This window comes from Sus scrofa, chromosome 14 (assembly GCF_000003025.6).
Source record: "Sus scrofa isolate TJ Tabasco breed Duroc chromosome 14, Sscrofa11.1, whole genome shotgun sequence".
NCBI lineage: Eukaryota > Metazoa > Chordata > Mammalia > Artiodactyla > Suidae > Sus > Sus scrofa.
Window position 1 is genome coordinate 35,634,485 of NC_010456.5, and position 21,574 is coordinate 35,656,058.

At 46.4% G+C, this 21,574-nt stretch overlaps 1 protein-coding gene across 1 annotated transcript in view; it reads right to left on the minus strand.

Annotated features, from left to right (window-relative positions):
- Positions 135-21,574, minus strand: part of RNFT2 (ring finger protein, transmembrane 2) — a 71,177-nt gene continuing 49,737 nt past the window's right edge. The window contains exons 8-11 of the mRNA XM_003132893.6: positions 11,428-11,577; positions 9,765-9,830; positions 9,540-9,641; positions 135-3,016 (exon numbers count right to left, since the gene is read on the minus strand). Of these exons, the coding sequence (XP_003132941.3) occupies positions 2,882-3,016; positions 9,540-9,641; positions 9,765-9,830; positions 11,428-11,577 (453 nt within the window). The 3' untranslated portion in view covers positions 135-2,881. The remainder of the gene's footprint in view (positions 3,017-9,539; positions 9,642-9,764; positions 9,831-11,427; positions 11,578-21,574) is intronic.

The window sequence follows — 21,574 nt, forward strand, 5'->3', positions numbered from 1 at the left end:
AATTCAACAGGATCCACTTTGGGAGGGGGGCTGACATCAGATGACCACCTCCTACATTCAGTGTGTCTTCAAATTTGTCCTAAAACAGGTCCACCTGGATTCAAGAGGTGAATGGAGACTCAAAACCACAGATATAAGTTTCATGGACAGATTGTATTTATTGGCAGAATGGAACCTACGGGGACATTAAAAACACCAAAGGCAGCTCTGCTCGGCCCATAGCAAAAGTACGAAAAGATTCCAGGACTTGCCTTACATTTCCTCTTATCCACCCCAAATCCTGGCTGCCTGGGAGTCTCCCAATACCTCTCACACACTCCCCTTAAGAAGGTGATGATCCTGTTACAGCTGCGTCCAAAGCTTGCTGTTTTATCTCTCATATTCATTATGCTCAAGATCTTTTACATTAGGAGGGCCATTCCTAAGAACTTCATGGAACAAACTTGAATCAGTGAATCATAAAATATTAAGAGTAGGATTCTCTGATCTGACACCCAATTCTGCTTCTAATAAATGAATTGCAAAGCTAACAAGGGTAAAAGAGAGTGGGACTGTTCTTCCTTTCCAACAGTGACTCTTGGCTGCCTTTACCAAAAACTTGTGTTGGGGAATACACACTGCCTGATGTTTGGAAACCTCTTTCACCTGCCACTGTTCCTCCCTAGAGCAGAAGGTAAATCCTCCCACCCAAAAGAAAACCTCCAGATGTGACATTCCCCCAATGGGTAGGGAATGAATAAATAAAATCCTAAATGAAATCATCCCACCTGCCCATGAGTGTTTCCCCACATGTGACACTCTTTATAGCATCAGAGGCATGGCTTGTTATTTGCAGAATGTTAGAGATTTTTTTTTTTTGGTAGCATGAGTGTAATTGACAAAACGGTCCAGGTATTCACCAGTAATCTACATTGTTAGTTTCCCTGGTTCCAGTAGATAATACACTAGGGTTTGTCACCCTGGAGATGGCTATAGGGAGGTGAAGGGACTTCCCAAAATCCTGCAGAGTTTGGAATCAGAATTCCAGACCTGAATCCCAACGGACTGCTCTTTCTGCTCTGTCACATACTGGCATTTTAATAAGTCTTCTCCAGCTGCAATTTCTCATGCTTCTTTGATGGCATCTGCAGGCAGGGCGATCTTTCTGATAAAAACCAGTTGCAGAAGCTCCTGTTGCTTCCCTTCAGTCCTTCCTTAAGGCGGGGGGAACAGAACAGTCTGAATCTGTCTGGCCCCATTTCCCTCCGCTTCCCCTTCCGACTTGATTATCCAGACAAGTGGGATTGTAACATCCCAGCCATTGCCATAGTAACAGAGCTTGAAAGATGCCATGCTGCCCTGGAAGGGATGTCTTGCTGGGTACCAGGAAAGAGCTAGGGATATCAGGCAAAGGAAAAGGTCCTGGCTTGAGAGCACACAGGGTGGTGGTGGTGGTGGGGATGTCCTGCATCTCTTGGGGGTGGGGTGGGCATGTGAATACTGGCTAAGAGTGAGGGGGCAGCAAGCCTCCTTCCATTTCTCCTGGGGCTTTCTTGCTAATCTGCTCATTATGGATTGCTTTCTCTGTAATGCCGTTGGCACTAGCCTGTTGTGCTAGGGTTGACAATGAGAGAATAGAGTTGGGAGAGAGGTAGGGCAGGTTCCAGTGTTTTCTAAGGGATCCCCTGTGCCATCTCCTCCCAGATTTCAGAACAGGGAGGGTCTCACGGATGGAGAAGTTGTCGTGTTAGATTAGCAGCTCTGGTATAGAGACACCAGAAACACTGTTGGCTGCTGTGCTCCAAACCACCACCCTGGCTTGTGGAAAAATCCATAACATGGATCATGCCTTTTGCTCTGAAGGCCACCAGGCGAGAAGGCAATGGCCACAGGAGCTGCTGACAAGCCTGAGACTTAAGTGAGGGGGAGGGCAAAAGAGGGAGGAGAGAAATAAAGATGGAAGTGGACACCCAGTGATGCATCTGGACCAGAACTAGCCTTTCTTGATACCCAATCATGGTTGAGCATCCCAGTCAGAGACCAGCAAAAGAGCGATTTTAAGGCCCATGTCTTTCCATGGACCCAGCCACAACTAGATTTCAGGAGCTAGTGTTCACTTAGAGCAACACTCTCAGTGCAGTCTAATCGCCCAGGCTATGCACCCGAGGCATTGATGGGCATCGGAATTACCTCTTGTGCTTTAAAAAAAAAAAACCCATGCCTGCAGTGTCTGAGCAGCTGGTGAGCATATGGTTAAGAGTCAGGCTCTGAAGCCGGACACGCCTGGGTTGGAAACTCGGTTCATCACTGCTTGCCATGAGCCTCAGTTTCCTTATCTGTGAAATGGAAAACACACAGTACTTCCACATAGGGCTGCTGAGAGGATTACAGGAGGCCGTCGAGGCAGGAGGCTTGATGCTATGCCTGGTTTACACTGTCTGGTCCACTAGGTTATTTAGGTATAAGGTGGGGCTCAGCATTTGTACTTGGAAAATACTTCACAGTGATTCTTCTCTGTGGACCTGGGCCATTTGGGGGGAAGCAGTATCCCCAGGGCTCCCTCATTTGCAGCATCAGGTATTAGGTCACCACAGGCTGTCTGGTACTCGGTCTGTCACTAGTTCCTTGATGTGGAGGGAAGGTGGATATAAGTCTGAGTGAGACGGCTTCCCCATGTGTAGAGGAAGGATGAAGAAAACACGAACAGAATGAGAGAGGAAGGTGAAGACAGGCAGGATAGCAGCCTGGCTTTAGGGGAAAAGATGGAATGAGGCAGGGGGAGGGACAGTTCGTGCTTGAGGCTTTTGTTCCAGGAAGTCCCCAGAGTCGGACCCAACACCGCTGAACCTCCGTGACCTCCCTGGTGTGCAGGGGTCCCTAGTTGATGGCACAGTCGTCAGCCCTAGTACACCTGGAAGTGTGCCGAGGTGGCCCCATCCTTCCAGCAGCGTAGAGTATCCACGGCAACCGAGCGGCAGAGTGGGCAGGTGCGCTCTCGATCCAGCCAGAGGCAGAGGCACTCCTCACAGAACACGTGCTGCAGGGACAGCGATCAGAACCACTGGGAATGCTTTATCGAGCAGCCACCCTGTGCCCACCTTGGTTCAAGGAGCTAGGACCCAGAGGCAAACAAAACAGACAATCCCAGCCCTCACGGAGCTGCATTCTAGCTGGGGGGACAAGTGGCGAAATGGATCTCTGAGAAGCAGATTTCTAAGAGTCAGTCAGAGTTGCTATGACAGAAAAGCAGAGAAGGGGGGAGAGGAGGGCTTGGGAGGCCTGCGATGGTAAATGGGTGGCCTGGGAGGATGCCCCTAAGATACCGATATTTAGGTAAAGCTTAAAGGAGGGTGAGGAGTCAGGCATGGTGGCATATGGTAAGAGTGCTCCGGGCAAAGGGAATAGCATGTGCAACAGTCCTGAGGCAGGAGTGTGCCTGGTGTGCTGGAGGAAAAGCAAGCAGAATGGGACTCAGTCTGGGGTGGAAGGTGGATGAAATCAGAGGGTTGTGTAGGGCTTTGGCTTTTATTCTGAGAGAAGGAGGGAGCCATGGCGAGGTTCTGAGCAGAGGACTAACTTGATGATTTGTATTTTATTTTTTTTTTTTTTTTTTTTTTTTTTTTTTTTTTTTTTTTTTTTTTTTTGGTCTTTTGTCTTTTTTTTGTTGTTGTTGTTGTTATTGTTGCTATTTCTTGGGCCGCTCCCGCAGCATATGGAGGTTCCCAGGCTAGGGGTTGAATCGGAGCTGTAGCCACCCGCCTACGCCAGAGCCACAGCAACGCGGGATCCGAGCCGCGTCTGCAACCTACACCACAGCTCACGGCAACGCCGGATCGTTAACCCACTGAGCAAGGGCAGGGACCGAACCCGCAACCTCATGGTTCTTAGTCGGATTCGTTAACCACTGCGCCACGACGGGAACTCCAAGTTCCCAGGCCAGGGATCGAACCCAAGCCATAGCAGTGACAATGCCAAATACTTTTTTTTTTTTTTTTGTCTTTTTGCTATTTCTTTGGGCCGCTCCCGTGGCATATGGAGGTTCCCAGGCTAGGGGTTGAATCGGAGCTGTAGCCACCGGCCTACGCCAGAGCCACAGCAACTCGGGATCCGAGCCGAGTCTGCAACCTACACCACAGCTCACGGCAACGCCAGATCGTTAACCCACTGAGCAAGGGCAGGGACCGAACCGGCAACCTCATGGTTCCTAGTCGGATTCGTTAACCACTGCGCCACGACGGGAACTCCTGATTTGTATTTTAAAAAGGACACTTTGGTGGGTGCATTGAGAGCAGACCCCAAGGTTCCAAAAGAAAGTTGGGGAGACTGGAAACATTAATGGGTTCTACCCCTCTCTGGCTGTATAAATTTGATAAGTGATTTCACTTCCCTGTGCCTCTGTTTTCTCATCTGTAAAATGGGGACACTACCACTCCCCTCATAGGAATATTAACATTAAAGGCACTTTCGCAAGATAATCAAACTCAGTATATGATTGTTGATTGGCTCCTGGATGGGGGGAAACCCTAGCCATAAAGGATAATTTGAAGATGACTGAAGAAATTTGAATATATATTTGAATACTAGTATTTTATGACAAGTCTACATTTCCTGGGTGTGACAGCAGAATTGAGTCCATGGAGAGAATGTCCTTATTCTTGAGAGACATTTGCTGAAACATTTAGAGATGAAGAATCGAAATGTCAGCAACTTATGAATGCAATGAGACTAATGAATGCAGAGTAAGTCTTCTACAAGTGTTGGCTATTATACAGTGATAGTTATCATTATATCTTTTTATTGTTTATTTTCTCTCTCCATGCCAGACTGTAAGCTTCTTATAAACTCATTCCTAGCAGAGTATGCAGTAGATGCCTAATCATAGATGGTGTTAGAAAGAAGAGCTCCGTGATGCTATAGGAGTATGTAAAAGGGGGACTAGTCTGATCTAGGAAGTAGTCAAGGGAGGCTTCCTGGAGGTGGTGACACTTGTGCTGAAGCCTAAAGGATGTTTAGGAGTTAAGTGGGTGAAGAGAGGAGGTGGGGATAGAGCATTCCAGGCTGAAGGGAAAAGCTGTGCAGAGCTTCTGAGATGGGAAAGTGTTTGAGGTCCTCAAGGATGGCCAATGTGGCTGCAGTGAGGTGGGGAGCAGGGGAAAGGAGGTGAGCAGGCCGCACAGAGTCTTGAAGGCCATGCCCAAATTCTCATTATAGTCTGAAGGGCAGGACCCAGGAGTCAGCAGACCCAGCAGCTGCCCACAAAGATAGTGACTGTTGCATTCCCATTGCCCAGCCCAGAGCCTGCACTGACTAGAGGCTCTGTAAATATAGCTGACAGATGAATGCCTTCTAGGGAAGGTCAGGTGGGAGATTTTAGAAGTATCAGATGATCAAGACCTGGTCCCTGGCCTCCAGGGCTCCCAGTCTTCTTCTCAGAGAATGAGGCAGTACAGAATCTGGTGCCAAATTAGATTCAAAGAACACAGGCCCATACAGGGGCTGGGCTGCCTCCAGCATCTGGAGAACAAAGGAGCCCCTACAGAGGGAGGGGGAGGAGGGGCCCTTCCAGTTTCCTGGCATGGAGTTGGGTGAGGTGCCCCTAGGTTGGGATGGACACCTCACTCTCATCCTGGGTTCCATCCAGACTCTCTGTGTCCTTCGCCAAGATTCAGAGCAGGCTTTCTAAGCCTGTCTCCTCTGTACAATACGGCTACTAGTTCTCTCATCAGGTGTCTGTAAGGATGCAAACAGGTAAGCCTCCCAGAAAGCATCAAGTGTGAGGTACCTGTGAGCACGAAATCAATACGGGTTGCTATGTTCTTGCCCTCTTTCTTTTGTATCACCAGCCCTCTGCAAACAAACTCACAGTGACCGAGAACTGGGGGGCAGTTTGTTCTGTAACACACTCTGGCCCTTTTGGCAAGGAGTCCTTTAAACACACAGTTTCTGACTTTGTGTTCAAAATGCTAACCTCCTGCAGCCTGGCAGGAGGCGTGCCATAAATACTGTGGGGTGACTAACCAGGCAAGTGTGCTCATCTGAGCAGAGAGCTCTAACCTCTGGGCAGGCTCAGTGTCAGCCTGTCTAGCTTCAACGGACACTCTGCTTCTCAGGCCTTGGCTCTGGGGGGCAGTGGTGGGTGTGACTATGACCCACTGAGCTTAATCTGATGGCCCTTTGAAGGGGAGACAGTATGTTCTGTTAGCCCAGCAGGCTCTTTATCTATCTGCTCATCTATCTGACCTGTTCATCTATCCACTGGTCCATCCTTCCATCTACCCAACTGTCCATTCGTCCACCCATCCATTTCCCCATCTACCCACCTATTTACCCACCCATCTGTCAATCCATTTGCCTATCCTCCCAGTTACCCACACATTTACCTCTATCTACTCACTTTGCACTCACCCACTCACCCCTCCACTTGGCTACCATCCATGTCCATCCCACTCATCAATCCATCCCATTCCATCCATCCATCTCACCTATCCCATCCGTCCGTCCTTCCCATTCTATCCATCTAAGGTTTACTGAGTCACAGCTGTGATTCCACTACTAAACAAGACAGACACGGTCACCACTCTCAAGTGACTTATAATTTGGCAAAGAGGAGACAATTAGTTGCCCAGGTAACCATCTAGCTGTCCACTGGAATAAGTGCTATGAGACAAAAACATAGTGCAGGGGGTACTACCTAGTCTGGGGATACAGAATTAGGGAAGCCTTTATTGAGGATGTAACACTTGACTCTTTCATTCATTTGTTCTTTCATTCAGTACATTTAGGAATGAACAAGGTCCTTTCCCCTGTGGAAGTCATCTCTGCCCTTCTAAGCCCGGCTCACAGCAGTAGAGCAAGACTTAGACAGTGCTAGGCCTGGCCATGTATGTGGGCTTCCATCACCACTGGGTGTGGCCATAGCTCCTAGAGCTGAGATGACAGTGTCCTGTCAACCCCTCCCACCAATTCTAATCCAGCTGTGGGAAGATGGAGTGGTACTGGGAGAAGAATGGGGGAAAAGACACACAGACTAAGGCCTAGAGAGACTGCCAGCAAGGAAGAAGAAAAACTTTCACCTTGACATCATGTTCAAATAAGCGCTGCTATGGAGAGGGAAATACAGATGGCTCTGAAGCATATGAAAAGATGCTCATCTGCTCTCATAATTAGGCAAATGCAAATTAAAAACTGCACTGAGATAGCGTTTGTCACCTGTCAGATTGGCAAGGCTCAAAAAAGGCTTGATAACGGCGGTGTGTTGGTGAGGGAGGGGAGCAAGAGGGCACAGCATGCTTTGCACTGGGGAGACACTCTTTATGGAGGGCGGTTTAGCAATATGTCAGAATTGTATACCCTCTGTCCCAGTAATGCTACCACCAGGAACTTATCCTACTAAGATCTTCTACACATGTGAAATGGAATATGTGCCAATGAGAGCTAATATTTATGGAACCCTGACCACGTGCCAGGAGCAATTCTAAATGCTTTACCTAAATTAAGTCATTTAATCAACATGATGTGCCCAGGTAGGCGTTATACAGATCTCCCGGATTCCTGATCTCTCCTGAAAGCCATAGTGGTAATAACAAAAGAATATGAACTAAATGCCCACCAATAGGAGAATGGTTAAACAAATGAGGATCTATTCATAAAATGTGATGTTATGCAAATAAGGAGTCATCTCTTCAGGCAGTTTCAAGTCAAAAGGGAAAGATGCAGAATACAGCTTGGGTAGAAGGTACAATAACTTGCATCTTTTTGGAAACGATGTTTGTGTTTGTGTGTGTATGTGTGTGTGTGTGTGTGCGCACATGCAAAGCATCTCTGAGATATACAAGAAACTGGCAAGAATGGTTGCCCACGTGGGTATTTAGGACCTGGGGAGCTGAGGACAAGGGTAGGAACCCTGTTACCACTTCCCTTTTTGTATCTTTAAAATATTTATAATAAACTTTTAATTCTGGAATAACTTTAGACGTACAGAAAAGTTGCAAAGGTAGTACAGAAAGCTCTTGGATATCCCTTACCCAGTTTCAGTCTCCCCTAACATTATCCTCTTGTGTTGCTATGGAACGTTTGTCAAAGCTAAGAAACCACATGGATGTGTGACTATGGACTCAACTCCAGACTTCCTTCAGATTTCATGAGACTAGTTTTTCTCTCCCCCTCTCTCCATTCTAGGTCCCACACTGCATTTAGTCATCATGGCTTCTTCATTTCATTTTTGAATTTTGGAGCCATATAAGTTTATGCTCAATTTTAAAATAAATACAATTAAAAATTAAAAGCAAACCTAAACATTCTCAAACACCAAACCCCCCCCCAAAAAATAAACCTTGCTGATGTCCAAAAAGGACTCCATCTCCTGTCCTCTTATCCCCGGCAGGTGGTGGTGGTGACAGGGAGCCATATGCTCTCCCATTCCTTCTAGTCTGCAGGCTCTGTCTCCCCCACAGCCTGCTCAACCTCTAACTCATTGCTCTCTGGTCCGGTCCCCTGGGATGCTGCATGAATCTCTCTTACACAGCACTTATCACTGCCTGCCTTGTTTCATAGTTATTTATGTATGTGTCTGTTTCCCCAAGGAGACCGTGTGCTTCTAGAGAAGGGGACAGGGTCTGTATGCCCTCTGCCTCCCTTCCCCAGTGTGTGACAGGATGCTTTGACTCACACACATTTGCTGAATTGACAATCTCAGCCCCCAACGTCAGGAGGAGGTGGGGGGAGAAGGGATAAACTCAGGCACTTAAAAGGGACTGACCAGTACCTATTGCTGTTGTTACCTCACAACCAATAATGAAAATAAATAGTAATAATAATTATAATGATATTAATAACTGTAATAACAGCAACTTTTAGGGCTGAATAATTCACATTTAGCTCTTTCTAGAGATGATCTCATTTAATCATAGAATAGCTCTATGAAATAGGCATTGTTATAATACCCATTTTATAAATGAGAACAACCAAGGCTCAGGGAGATGGACGGAGACACCACTGTGGAGTGCTGCTGAGATCCACTCAGGATATTCTGACACTATACCATACTGAATTTTTCTTTAAAAAAATTTTTTTTTATTTTTAGGGCCACACCCATGGTATATGGAAGTTCCCAGGCTAGGGGTTAAATTGGAGCTGCAGCTGCCAGCCTATGCCACAGCCACAGCAATGTGGGATCCAAACTGTGTCTGCGACTTACACCACAGTTCACAGCAATGTTGGACACTTAACCCACTGAGTGAGGCCAGGGATTGAACCCACATCCTCACAGATCCTAGGTGGGTTCATTACTGCTGAGCCACAATGGGAACTCCATACTGAATTTTTCATTGTCCTCATTTTACTGATGAGGCCAAGGGTCAGAGAGGTGAGGTAACCTGCCCAAGGACAGCCAGCTAGTAAAAGGCAGAACTGAGATTTGAAGTTGGGTTTGATGGACTCCACGCTTGACCACACTGCCCCAAACACCCATCTCAGAGCCCCAACAGTACAGGCACTTGGGACCTCTACATGGGGCAGGACCCCACCTTTGGTCTCCAGTGGCCCCACCCAGCACTGCTCACCTGACACATAAGGATCAGAGGCTCTCGGAACTCGGCCTGGCAGATGGCACAGATATCACCAGCTTCTGTGCACTGCTGTCCAGTGGCCCGGACTCCGTAATTCTGTTTGAGAGAGACAAGCACAGCTGTGGTCCCTCGCTGCAGAGACACCTTCAGAGGCACAGAGATTTGTTTCCGGCTCCTGGTTCCTGTGACCTCAGTTAGGACCATCAGAAGCCAGCTTACCTGAGAGGTGCAGAGAAGCTTCAGGGCTTTCCTAACACCACCCAAGCGGCCACAGATATCGAATGACTGAAAGGAGAGAGCAGAGCAATGGCTGAAAAGTATCCAAGGATTGTTTAAGATCTCTCTCCCCATTCCTGAACAACCTGCATGGACCCTCTTCATCTTTCACTGCACACATTTTTAGGGAACATTCTCCCATTTCGAACTCCTCGTTCCTGTCAGTTTAGCTTGGCTTTTGTCTTGCTGCCTTCCATCAGCAGTCTTGCCTGCCAAGGGGGCCAAGACAGCAAATATATGGTGTGCCTACTGCCTTTCCCCACTCCCAAGCCCCACTCCATTAGCAGGCAGGCATTGCTAATGGATCACAGCACTCTTCCTCTAAGCCGGGTTTGATCGTCCTTCTCTATCCAGCACTCCAGTCAGCCCCTGCCAGCAGATCAGGATCAGGCAAGAGAAGACCCAATGGCTGACACTGCATGGATTGCCTTACCTGCCTAGTCCTGTGGGAGGAAGGAAAGGGAACACATGCATTCCCGCAGGATTCTCTGAAACCAGAAATAGATGGGAAAAAAAGAAAGAGGAGGATGTGCTTATTGTTGGGGGGAGAAACCTGATTTGTATTAATGATGAAAAGGGAATTAAGGCATACTGATTTGCAGAGTTGAGGGTGTGCAATTTCAGAGGAACAGAAAACAAGGGCCATGGCAGTGTTGCTGGTGGGTTGAGCTCCAGGCCTTGGAGGCAGCCTGCCTGGGTTTGATGCTTGTTCTGTGATCACTAGCTGAGTGATGCTAGTTACTTCTCTGGGTCTTGGCACCCTCACCCATAATACAGGAGAGATGATGGTATGTACCTTGAAGAGCTGTTGTGAAGATGATGTGAAAGGCTGGCATGTGATGAGCTTCATGGGCAAGAAATTAGGGGGCTGTAACCATAAAAAGGAGTGAATTCCTGATATAACTCTATAATGTGGAGGAACCTCAGAAACATGATGCTAAGTGAAAGCAGCCAGACACTAAAGGTTACATATTGTATGACTCCAGTTCTATGAAATGTCCAGAAAAGGTAAATCCATAGAGACAGAGGTAGACTAGTGGTGGCCAGGGGCTGGTAGAGGAAGGAAGAGTGACTGCTTCATGGCTACAGGGTTTCCTTTGAAAATATCTTGGAACTAGATAGAACTGGTGGTGGTGCCACACTGAGGACCTGCTAAATGCCACTGAATTGTTCATTATAAAATGCTTAGCAGCTGGAGTTCCCATTGTGGCTCAGTGGAAACCTGACTAGTGTCCATAAGGATGCAGGTTCCATCCCTGGCCCCACCTCAGTGGGTCAGGGATCTGGCGTTGCTGTGAGCTGTGGTGTAAGTGAAGACACGGTTCAGATCCCACATTGCTATGGCTGTGGTGTAGGCTGCAGCTGCAGCTCTGATTCAACCCCTAACCTGGGCATTGCCATATGCCACAGGTGTGGCCCTAAAAACAAACAAACAAACAAAAAATGTGAAACTTAGTAGTTAATTTCATATTGTGTGAATTTAATTTTTCAATTAAACAAAAAGAGATTAGGATGTTATTCCAGGCTTCCCTCTTCCCCTTGCCCACAGGCCTGGCTATTGAGTGAGTCTTCCTTAGGCTAGACCCCAGCCCCCAGGCCACCTCACCTTGCAGAGGCTGTAGAGAATGATCAGGACCCCTCCCAGGAAGTAGCTGTTGGAGGTGTCATCACCCATGATGTATTTATACCACAGCTGGATGGGAACAAGTGATCGGAACAGCTGGCTCAACTCCTCGATGACCAGATAGAACTTTCCCTGCAACCACACAGAAAGCATCAATTATTATTAGCATTAAAGACCCAAAGGACTCAGTTGGGGGGGGGGCAACCCAGGGAGTAATGACATTCCAGGTCACAGGCAGCCCATTAATCAGCTTTGGAAAGCACTCAGGCCCTCTCCTAATGGGCCTGCAGTGTGGCAGGGGAGACGTGGCCCCTGCCCACTGCCCTTGCCCGCTGCCCACCAGCCCAGGAGACCAATACCCTGAGGATTGCATTTCGGGGAGGGGGAAACTGGACACCTTTTGAAGAGGGTTGGAACATGGGTCACTCCCTGGTGCCTGCTGTGGCTTTAAGGGCTTGTAGCCAACCACGAGGGCGCAGTCCCTGACCCAACCCACAAATCACTCTCATCTCTAGAGGGCTGACCCAGGAATCATGGGTGACTGTCCTTACAGGCACAGGTAGGGTGGACCACAGGATGCAGGTAAGAACAGGCAGAGAAGAAGAGGAGAAAATGTGTTCTCCTGCCCAGCTCCACCATCAAGGAGGCAGGATCATATCTGGTGAAAGAACATGGACTTGGAGGCTCAGATCTGGGGGACTCGGAATCTTATCTTGCTGTATGTTTGTGAGCCTCACTGTCCTCATCTATAGAATGGGAATCACAATTCCTACCTTCAAGGGCTGCTCTGAAGATGAAAGGAAATAAACAAGAAAAGCATCTAGTGTTGTGCCTGGCACAGGGCAGGGATTATTTCCCTTCCTCCATTGGCTTTTTTTTTTTTTTTTTTTTTTCCTTCTTGGCCACATCTGTGGCATATGGAAGTTCCCAGGCTAGGGGTAGAACTGGAGCTGCAGCTGTCAGCCTATGCCACAGCCATACCAACAGTGGATTTGAGCCATATCTGTGACCTTGCTGCAGCCTGTGGCAACGTCAGATCCTTAACCTGCTGGGCAAGGCCAGGGATCGAACCCATGTCCTCATGAATACTAGTTGGGTTCTTAACCTGCTGAGCCACTAGGGGAACTAACCCTCCCTTGGCTTTTACTCAAGTCCCTCAAGCTTTCTGGGGCCTGTGCTATACAGTGGACATGATAAGAAGCCACCCTGTCGTGTCTAATAAAGTAAAACAGACACCTACTTATGACCCAGTAATTCCACTCCCAGGTGTGCACCTGAGAGAAATGAAAACATATGTCCATTTGTAGGCAAATGTTCATAGCACCTTTCTTCATAATATCCCCAAACTGGAAACAGCCCAAACATCCATCAATGGAAGGATGGATAAACACATGGTGGTATATTTATACAGCAGGATAGTACTTAGTAATAAAAAATGAGCAAGTGTTTGATATACACAACAACATGGATAGATCTCAGACATGGATAGATCTCTCCAATCAAAGGAGACAGTTACAAAAGAGTAGCTACCATGTAATTCAGATTTACATAAAGTCCGAGAACAGACTTAATTCTATTCTTAATTCACTTAATTCACTTCAAAATTAAACTGAAGTGATGGAAATAAGATCAGTCGTTGCCTGGTGTGACCTGGGGGAAGAATGGCTATAAGGGGGCATCAAGGAATTTTGGGGAATGAAAAAAATTTTAGATTTTAGATTTTAAAATGCATATTTTATATAGCGATGGGGGGTGGTTACACATGTGTATACATTTGCCAAAACTCATTGAAATGTGTGCTTCAAATCTATACATTTTGTTGTACAGATATACAATGTTATACATCTCAATAAAACTGAATGAAACAAATAGCCCAGGCATGCAGAGCCTTAAAAATGTGAATAATCTTTGCTGCAGCAATTCTCCTTCTAGGTATTTATCCTAATTATGAAGAACATGTGCTAACAGATGTGCCAGTAAGAATGGTCATGGCAGCATTCTTTGTAAGAGTACAAGCAAAAACAGGTAACAAACTAAATGCACAAAAACAGGGTCTGGTTAAAGTAGAGATCTGTAATGCAGAGCTATATAGCCATTCAAATATCATCCTGAAAAAGAGTAACTTAACAGTGAAGAAATTCAGCACATCCAACCTTAACCAAGTGATCAAGGCTAATATCCCTGTGATTAAGCCACATTCAAGCCAGAACCCTCTGATATGATGCACCTAGAAGAACACAGTATCACTCATGTGGTACTTGGGCAAAAACTCATAACCTCAATTGAATCAGGAGAAAATAGGAGACAAATCCAAACTGAAAAACATTCTACAAGATAACCGTTCCACACCTTCAAAAACGTGAAGATCACAAAAAACAAAGAAAAGTCCAAGGTCAGATGAATGGATTAAGAAGATGTGGTAATAGGAGTTCCTGTTGTGGCTCAGTGGTTAATGAGCCTGACTAGCGTCCATGAGGACGCAGGGGCAATCCCTGGCCTCGCTCGCTCGGTGGCTTGAGGATCTGGCATTGCTGTGAGCTGTGGTACAGGTCTCAAACGAAGCTCAGATCCCGCATTGCTGTGGCTGTGGTGTAGGCCGGTGGCTACAGCTCTGATTGGAGCCTTAGCCTGGGAACCTCCATATGTCATGGGTGTGGCCCTAGAAAGACAAAAATTAGACACACACACACACACAAAAGATGTGGTATATATATATACAGTGGAATATTACTCAGCCATAAAAAGAACAAAATAAGGCCATTTGCAGCAACATGGATGCAACTAGAGGTTCTCATACTAAGTGAAGTACGTCAGAAAGAGAAAGACTAATATCATATGTTATCATTCACATGTGGAATCCAAGCTATGGCACAAATGAACCTATCTACAAACAGAAACAGACTCACATACATAGAGAACGGACTTATGGTTGCCAAGGGGGAGGAGGAAGAAGTGGGATGGATGGGGAGTTTGGGGTTAGTAGATGCAAACTATTACATTTAGAACTGATAAGCACTGAGGTCCTACTGTATAGTTCAGGGAACTATATCCAGTCTTTTGGGATAGACCATGATGGAAGATAATATGAGAAAAAGAATGTATATACATGTATGACTGAGTCACTTTGCTGTACATCAGAAATTGACTCAACACTGTAAGTCAACTATTCCCTAATAAAAGATAAATTAAAAAAAGAAAAGTCCAAAGAACTATTAGATCAGAGAGGACTAAGCATCTATCTAAATGCAACATGGGATACTGGATTCAATCCTAGACCAGGAAAAAGACATTAGTGGGACAACTGGCAAAATGTGATAAGGTCTGTAGTTTAGTTAACAGTAATGGTATTGGTGTTAATTTCCTGGCTTTGCTAATTGTACCATGGTATTATTAGATGTTAACATTAGGGGGAGCTGGGTGAGGGGTATATGGAAATTCTCTATACTACTTTTACAATTTTGAACCCTCAAATTATTTCAAAATAAGAAGTTAAAAAAAAATCATCCTAGTGAAGGATACCTATTGATTTGGAGAATTGCTCATATTATAGAAGAAAAGATACAGAATGCAGAAACTACTCATTTTCATTGTGGTTTTCTGCCTTTTCCAATTTTCTTGTACTGAGCATATGATGTGCTTAAATTGAGAGGGAGAAGGTGGTTATAAAAATATGTTGTCTATCCACAAATGGATGATGCATAAGACGTGGACAGAGACTTTATATCCACCCTGTTATATTCTGTCTTGATAGGCTGGCACGGGCTGCTTGGAAGGGGACCCCTTGAAGCAGATGTACCCACATCTGTTAATGACCAAGGAAGGGCATCTAGTCATCCACTCACTGCAATGTATGGCCTTTGTGACTGTCTTGCTACCTCCTCATGGTGAGGTCATTATTTTCCAAGGGCCCTCTACCCGCTCCCTACCAGTCCCTGACCCCGGGAACATTCTCTGGTGGGAAATGCTGGTTTCCTGCTGGAGCCTGTGAGGAGGTGGAGGTGACTGGGGAGCAGAGAAGTGGGGGAGAGCTACCATGTTTGTCTTTTTTTTTTCCCACTGTACAGCAAGGGGATCAAGTTATCCTTACTTGTATACATTACATTTACATTTTTTTCCCTACCCTTTGTTCTGTTGCAACATGAGTATCTAGACATAGTTCTCAATGCTACTCAGCAGGATCTCCTTGTAAATCTATTCTAAGTTGTGTCTGACAAGCCCAAGCTCCCGATCCCTCCCACTCCCTCCCTCTCCCATCAGGCAGCCACAAGTCTGCTTTCCAAGTCCATGATTTTCTTTTCTGTGGAGATGTTCATTTGTGCTGGATATTAGATTCCAGTTATAAGTGATAGCATATGGTATTTGTCTTTGTCTTTCTGGCTCATTTCACTCAGGATGAGATTCTCTAGTTCCATCCAAGTTGCTGTAAATGGCATTACATCATTCTTTTTTATGGCTGAGTAGTATTCCATTGTGTATATATACCACCTCTTCCGAATCCAATCATCTGTCGATGGACATTTGGGTTGTTTCCATGTCCTGGCTATTGTGAATAGTGCTGCAATGAACATGCGGCTGCATGTGTCTCTTTTAAGGAGAGTTTTGTCTGGATAGCTGCCCAAGAATGGGATTGTGGGGTCATATGGAAGTTCTATGTATAGGTTTCTAAGGTATCTCCAAACTGTTCTCCATAGTGGCTGTACCAGTTTCCATTCCCACCAACAGTGCAGGAGGGTTCCCTTTTCTCCACACCCCTCCAGCACTTGTTATTTGTGGATTTATTAATGATGGCCATTCTGACTGGTGTGAGGTGGTATCTCATGGTAGTTTTGATTTGCATTTCTCTTATAATCAACGATGTTGAGCATTTTTTCATGTGTTTGCTGGCCATATGTCCATGTTTGTCTTATATGCCAATGGCATGATGGATGCTGGAGCAATAGTGCAGCAGATCAGTGATGGCTAGGGCTGCCCAGCTTCATCCACATCCTGACAGCAGGCCCCGGGCTCTGCGGAATACCCATGTTATAATCCACGGGTTCCATCTCATTCTGGATCAACAGCACAGTCTCTCCCAACTATCTTTTTTTTTTTTTTTTTTTTTTTTTGGCTTTTTAGGGCTGCACCTGCGGCATATGGAGTTTCCCAGGCTAGGGGTCCAATTGGAGCTACAGCTGTCGGCCTACACTGCAGCTGTAGCAATTCCAGATCCGAGTTGTGGCCTACACCACAGCTCCTGGAAATGTTGGGTCCTTAACCCACTGAGTGAGGCCAGGGATTGAACTGGAATCCTCATGGATCTTGGTTGGGTTCGTTAACCGTTGAACCATGACGGGAACTCCTCTCCCAACTTTTAAACTTAACTGGCTTTTGTCACTCCTCCTTGCCTTCAATGCACCTCCAAAAAACCCTCCCTTCTTCCTTTCCTCTTTCTCTCCCATTCATGCATCCACCCCTGCATCCATCCATCTTTCCTTTTCTCCTTCCCTCCCATTCATTGATGCGCCCTCCTCTCTCCTTCACCCCTGATTTCTTCCTTTCATTACTGGACACCATCTATGCACCAGACACAGTGCTAGGCTCTGGTGATAAGACAACCAAGAAACCATCTCTGTCCGCAGGAGGTTCACAAACCAATGAGAAAGCCAGATACTAAGCAAATAATTACAATAAGGTGTGGTAGAATTCTGCTAGAGGTGAGAGTGCGAGGGGGCACCAGGACTGAGGGGGCACCAGGGATGGGGTGGAAGTGGAGGTGGGGTCTGATTAGGTAAGTCTTCTAAGAGAAGGTGTCATCTAAGCTGATCTTTAAAGCCTTGCTACCCCAAGAGTGGTCCCAGGATCAACAGTATAAACATCTCCTGGGAGCTTGTGAGAAATGCAGAATCTTAGGCCTCGCCCCAGACCTGCTGAATCAGAATCTGCAATTTAACAAGGTTCCCAGGAGATGTGTGCTCATGTTCAAGTTTGAGAAGCACTATTTTAATGGATAAATAGGAACCAGGATGGTGAAGAAATGTGGGCAGGATGAGGGAAGAAATGTGTTCCAGAAGCCTAGAGGTGACAGAAAGGATGGGCAATCTTTTGGCATCTTGCTGGGCAGCCTGCTGCTCAGTCCACCTGGCCTCATGGTGAAAGGTCCTATGTCCCTGTGTTTGGGGAACCCCTGCACACTGGATCTGGCTGATCCTGGTTACACACCTGGCTGTCCCCCTCTCAGGCTACTCTTGCACAACCAGCCGAACTTGATGGTTAAAAGTACAGCTTTGGGAATCAGACAGCCTGGGGTCAGACCCTGTTGCCCACTGTCTCTCTTTTGCTGCTCCTACTGAGGCTTGGTCATTGTCTTTGGATCCCCCATTCTCAGGCTCCACTAGCTATGGGCTGGTCCCCTGGTTCAGACCCCAAGCTTCCTACCCGCCTCATGAGTGGGTCTAGAACAGGGGTTGGCAATCTCTTTCTGCAAAAGGCCAGAGAGAGACCACTTTGGCTCTGAGGTCATACTCTGTCACCACTCATTATTTCCCTCAGCTACAGATAATAAGTAAACAAACAGGCATTGCTGTGTTCCAATAAAACTTTATTCACAAAAAAACAGGTATTAGGGCATACTTGAGCTGTAGCCCATGGTTTATCAATCCTTGGTCTACAACATCTGAACCTAGATAAGTCAAGTCATCATGGGGACAACAGCCATCTGCAGAATTTCACAGCAGGCTCAGGGACCAGCTTCTTGGCTCTTCTTTCAGCTGTTTTGCTATGTAGCCCAAACTCCTCTTCTGTAGACAGGTAGACTACCCCTTGCCAAGCTAACATCTGTTCATCTCTGGGTCTCAGCTAACCTATCACCTCCTTTGAGAAGCCCTCCCTGACTCCTTCATTAAATTATGTGCTCCCATTACACCCTTTAAATCATTCCTCTAGAGCACTTCTCACAATATTAAAAATATATATATATTAGTACTAATCACTCTCTCTCCCACTGGACTGTGAGCACCACAAGCCTGAAGATAACTTAGCTCCTGGTTGTATCGCCAGCACAAAGCGCATAGTAGGTGCTTATTTAAGAATGAGAGACCTCGAAGCATAAGACTTCCACCCTTATTCCTCAGGTCAATGTCTGGAGTTTACCGATGGAGAAGGAGAGTGGAAACACAGACGAGAGTACAGTACTTCTCTTTGTAAGCAGCCTTGATATCACAAAAAATAAAATAAAGGGAGAGAGAGTCTGTGTGGCACCACGCTAAAGGTAGCAATTAGCTGCGGGGGGGGGGCACTTGGAGAAGGAGATAAAACCACCAGGGAAAACTGGGCATATCCCAGTGAAACCATCTCTCTCTAATTAAGCAGTTTTATAATTCCAGGTTGCTTAAGCCTGTTATTTTTGACGACCACCAAATGGAATGTGTGGTTTCTCTGGGGTGTCAGAGAACAAGGAAAGCGATCAGATTCTGAGCCGTCTGGCCTCCCTGCCACCAGTGATAGGGGGAACAGTAGCAATTGCTGCAGAACTTGGGCATGGAGAGTTCGCTGCTGGGATTCTGATAAAGGGGGCGGGAGCTGTCGAGGCGGGAAAGGCGGATTCTATTCTGACTTTCCTACTGCTAGGATGGAGGAGGGACCGAAAGTGAATTGGGAAGCAAGGAAACAACAGAGGACTGACTCTGAAGGGAGAGGGAAATGAAGGCAAGCAGGATGCTGAGAAGCCACAGAAAGAAACAGGGAAGGAGAATGTTGGGGAATGCACGTACCTGGGAAAGGTGGTGCAAAGAGGAAGGTAAGGGAGACATAATCAGACAGTTGTTAGCAGCATAAATGTGCAAAGATATAAAGAATGGATAGACAGAGATGAAAGACTTTTTTCTGTGTCAAAATTTATAATGAATATTTGTATGGCTTTACCTGTTTACAAATCTCTTTCATACACATTTATCTGCAGCAGGACAGCACAGTAGTTAAAGGCATGGGATTTGGGGCTTCAAAGGTCAAATCTGCTACCTACCAAACTGGTTGATTTTGGACAATAACTTCTCTGAGCCTTGGTTTTCTCATCTGTTAATGAGGTTGACCACCACACACACACACACACACACACACACACACACACACACACACTATAGTATGTTGGCAAATCAGATATGTATGTTTCCAATTTTTGTGGTGTAAATACTCTCAAAGCTACATAGGATTTAATGACTGCTTGCAAATTTCCTGAAAATGTAACCATCAGCTCTCTCAGGCCAGTGTAAGCAGGCGCTAACACGCCAAAGTGATTGTAAGGATTGAATAAGCAAATGAACCTAAAATAGGAATTCCCACTGTGGTGCAACGGGACTGGTGCCGTATCTGCAGCACCAGGACACAGGTTCAATTCTCAGCTTGGCGCAGTGGGTTAAAAGTTCTGCAGCTGCAGCATAGGTTGCAACTGTGACTCTGATTTGATCCCTGGCCTGGGAACTCTGTAGGCTGTAGGGCATCCAAAAAAGAAAAAAATTAAAAGAACCTAAAATATAGGTCCCCAGGAAGGGACTAGAGCATGATAAGTGTAGTAAAGAAGCTTGTGATGATCCAAGGAGTGCGCATTATCACCGTTACTTCTTTGGCTTTTTTTTTTTTTTTTTTTTAGGGCCACACCTGCAGCATATGGAGGTTCCCAGGCTAGGGGTCAAATCGGAGCTGCACCTGCTGGCCTACACCACAGCCACAGCAATGCACAATCCGAGTCACGTCTGCGACCTACACCACAACTCACAGCAATGCCAGATCCTTATCCCTCTGAGCGAGGTCAGGGATCGAACCCACAACCTTATGGTTCCTAGTCAGATTTCTTTCCGCTGTGCCACGACGGGAACTCCATCACCATTACCTCTTTTAGAAATGGAACACCTCAGGTTCAGAAGAACTAAGGAATGAACCAGAATGAGGCAGAAGTAATATCTGGGATTCCCAGGTCCAGGCCCCCTGAGACCTGGCAGCTATCACATCCTCCCTCTTGCCTGCCCTTCCTCCTCCAGTATCACATGGTGAGAAACCCAAAGGGCAAAGGGAGACCATGTGGAGGGGGCCACACAGAGAGGAGGGGCTCTGAGAGAGATGACATGGGAGAAAAGCAAGGAACCCAGCCAACAGTAAGAACTGGGGCCCCAGATATAGAACCCTGGGTGAGTCATCTCACCCATGTTGGCTGAGGCATGACATCAGTGAGTGAAAAAGCCATTTTGGATGGTCCAGCCTCAGTGGACATCACCTGCAGACCAGCTGTTCCCTGTGTGCCCTGGATGAACTCCCCACCCACAGAATCATGGGCAATATAATAAAACAGTGGTTGTTTTAAGAAGGAAGGGTGGAAGGGAGGGAGGAAGGAAACAGAACCAAAGTACTCATCTAAGGCTACTCAGCTGATGCTATGGATTGAATGTGTCTCCATTAAGTTCATATGCTGAAGTCCTAACCCTCAATGTGAAGGTATTTGGAGAGGGGGACCTTTGGGAGGTAATTTAGTCAGGAAGGTGGAGCCCTCATGAATGGGATTAGTGCCCTTATAAGAAGAGACATGAGAGGATCCTCCCTCCCTCTGTGTCTGTCTGTCTCTCCCAAACCCCTGCAATCATTCCTGTCTCTCCTTTCTCTCATAACTAACAACCAGTTCATCTATAAATCTTGCAGAAGCAGCTCCCTAACTGACCCCTGCTTCTGTCCTTGTTTCCCTAAGCTTTATTCTTCACATGGCATCCAAAGTGAGCTTTTCAAAATACAAGGCAGATCAGATCATCTCTGGACTCAAACTTGGCAAAGTCTTCTGTCCCACTCAGAGAATATCTGAAACCCTTGCCCTGTCTTTCAGATCCTATAAGATCTGTCCCCAGTCCACTTGTCTGATGTGCCTGTTTCTCAAAAAAAAAAAAAAAACAAAAAAAAAACCCCAAAAAACAAAACTCAAGCACAGTCCAACCTCAGGGCCTTTGCACTTGGCTCTTCCCTCTCCCTGGAGTACCCTTCCTCCTGATGTTCGCCCTCTGGCCCCCTCACTTCCCTTGGGTCTTGGTACAAATGTCATTTTATCAAGAAGGGCCACTGAACAACATACATTAAATAGCACCTGCACTTCCTACCTCTCCCCGATACTCCCCAT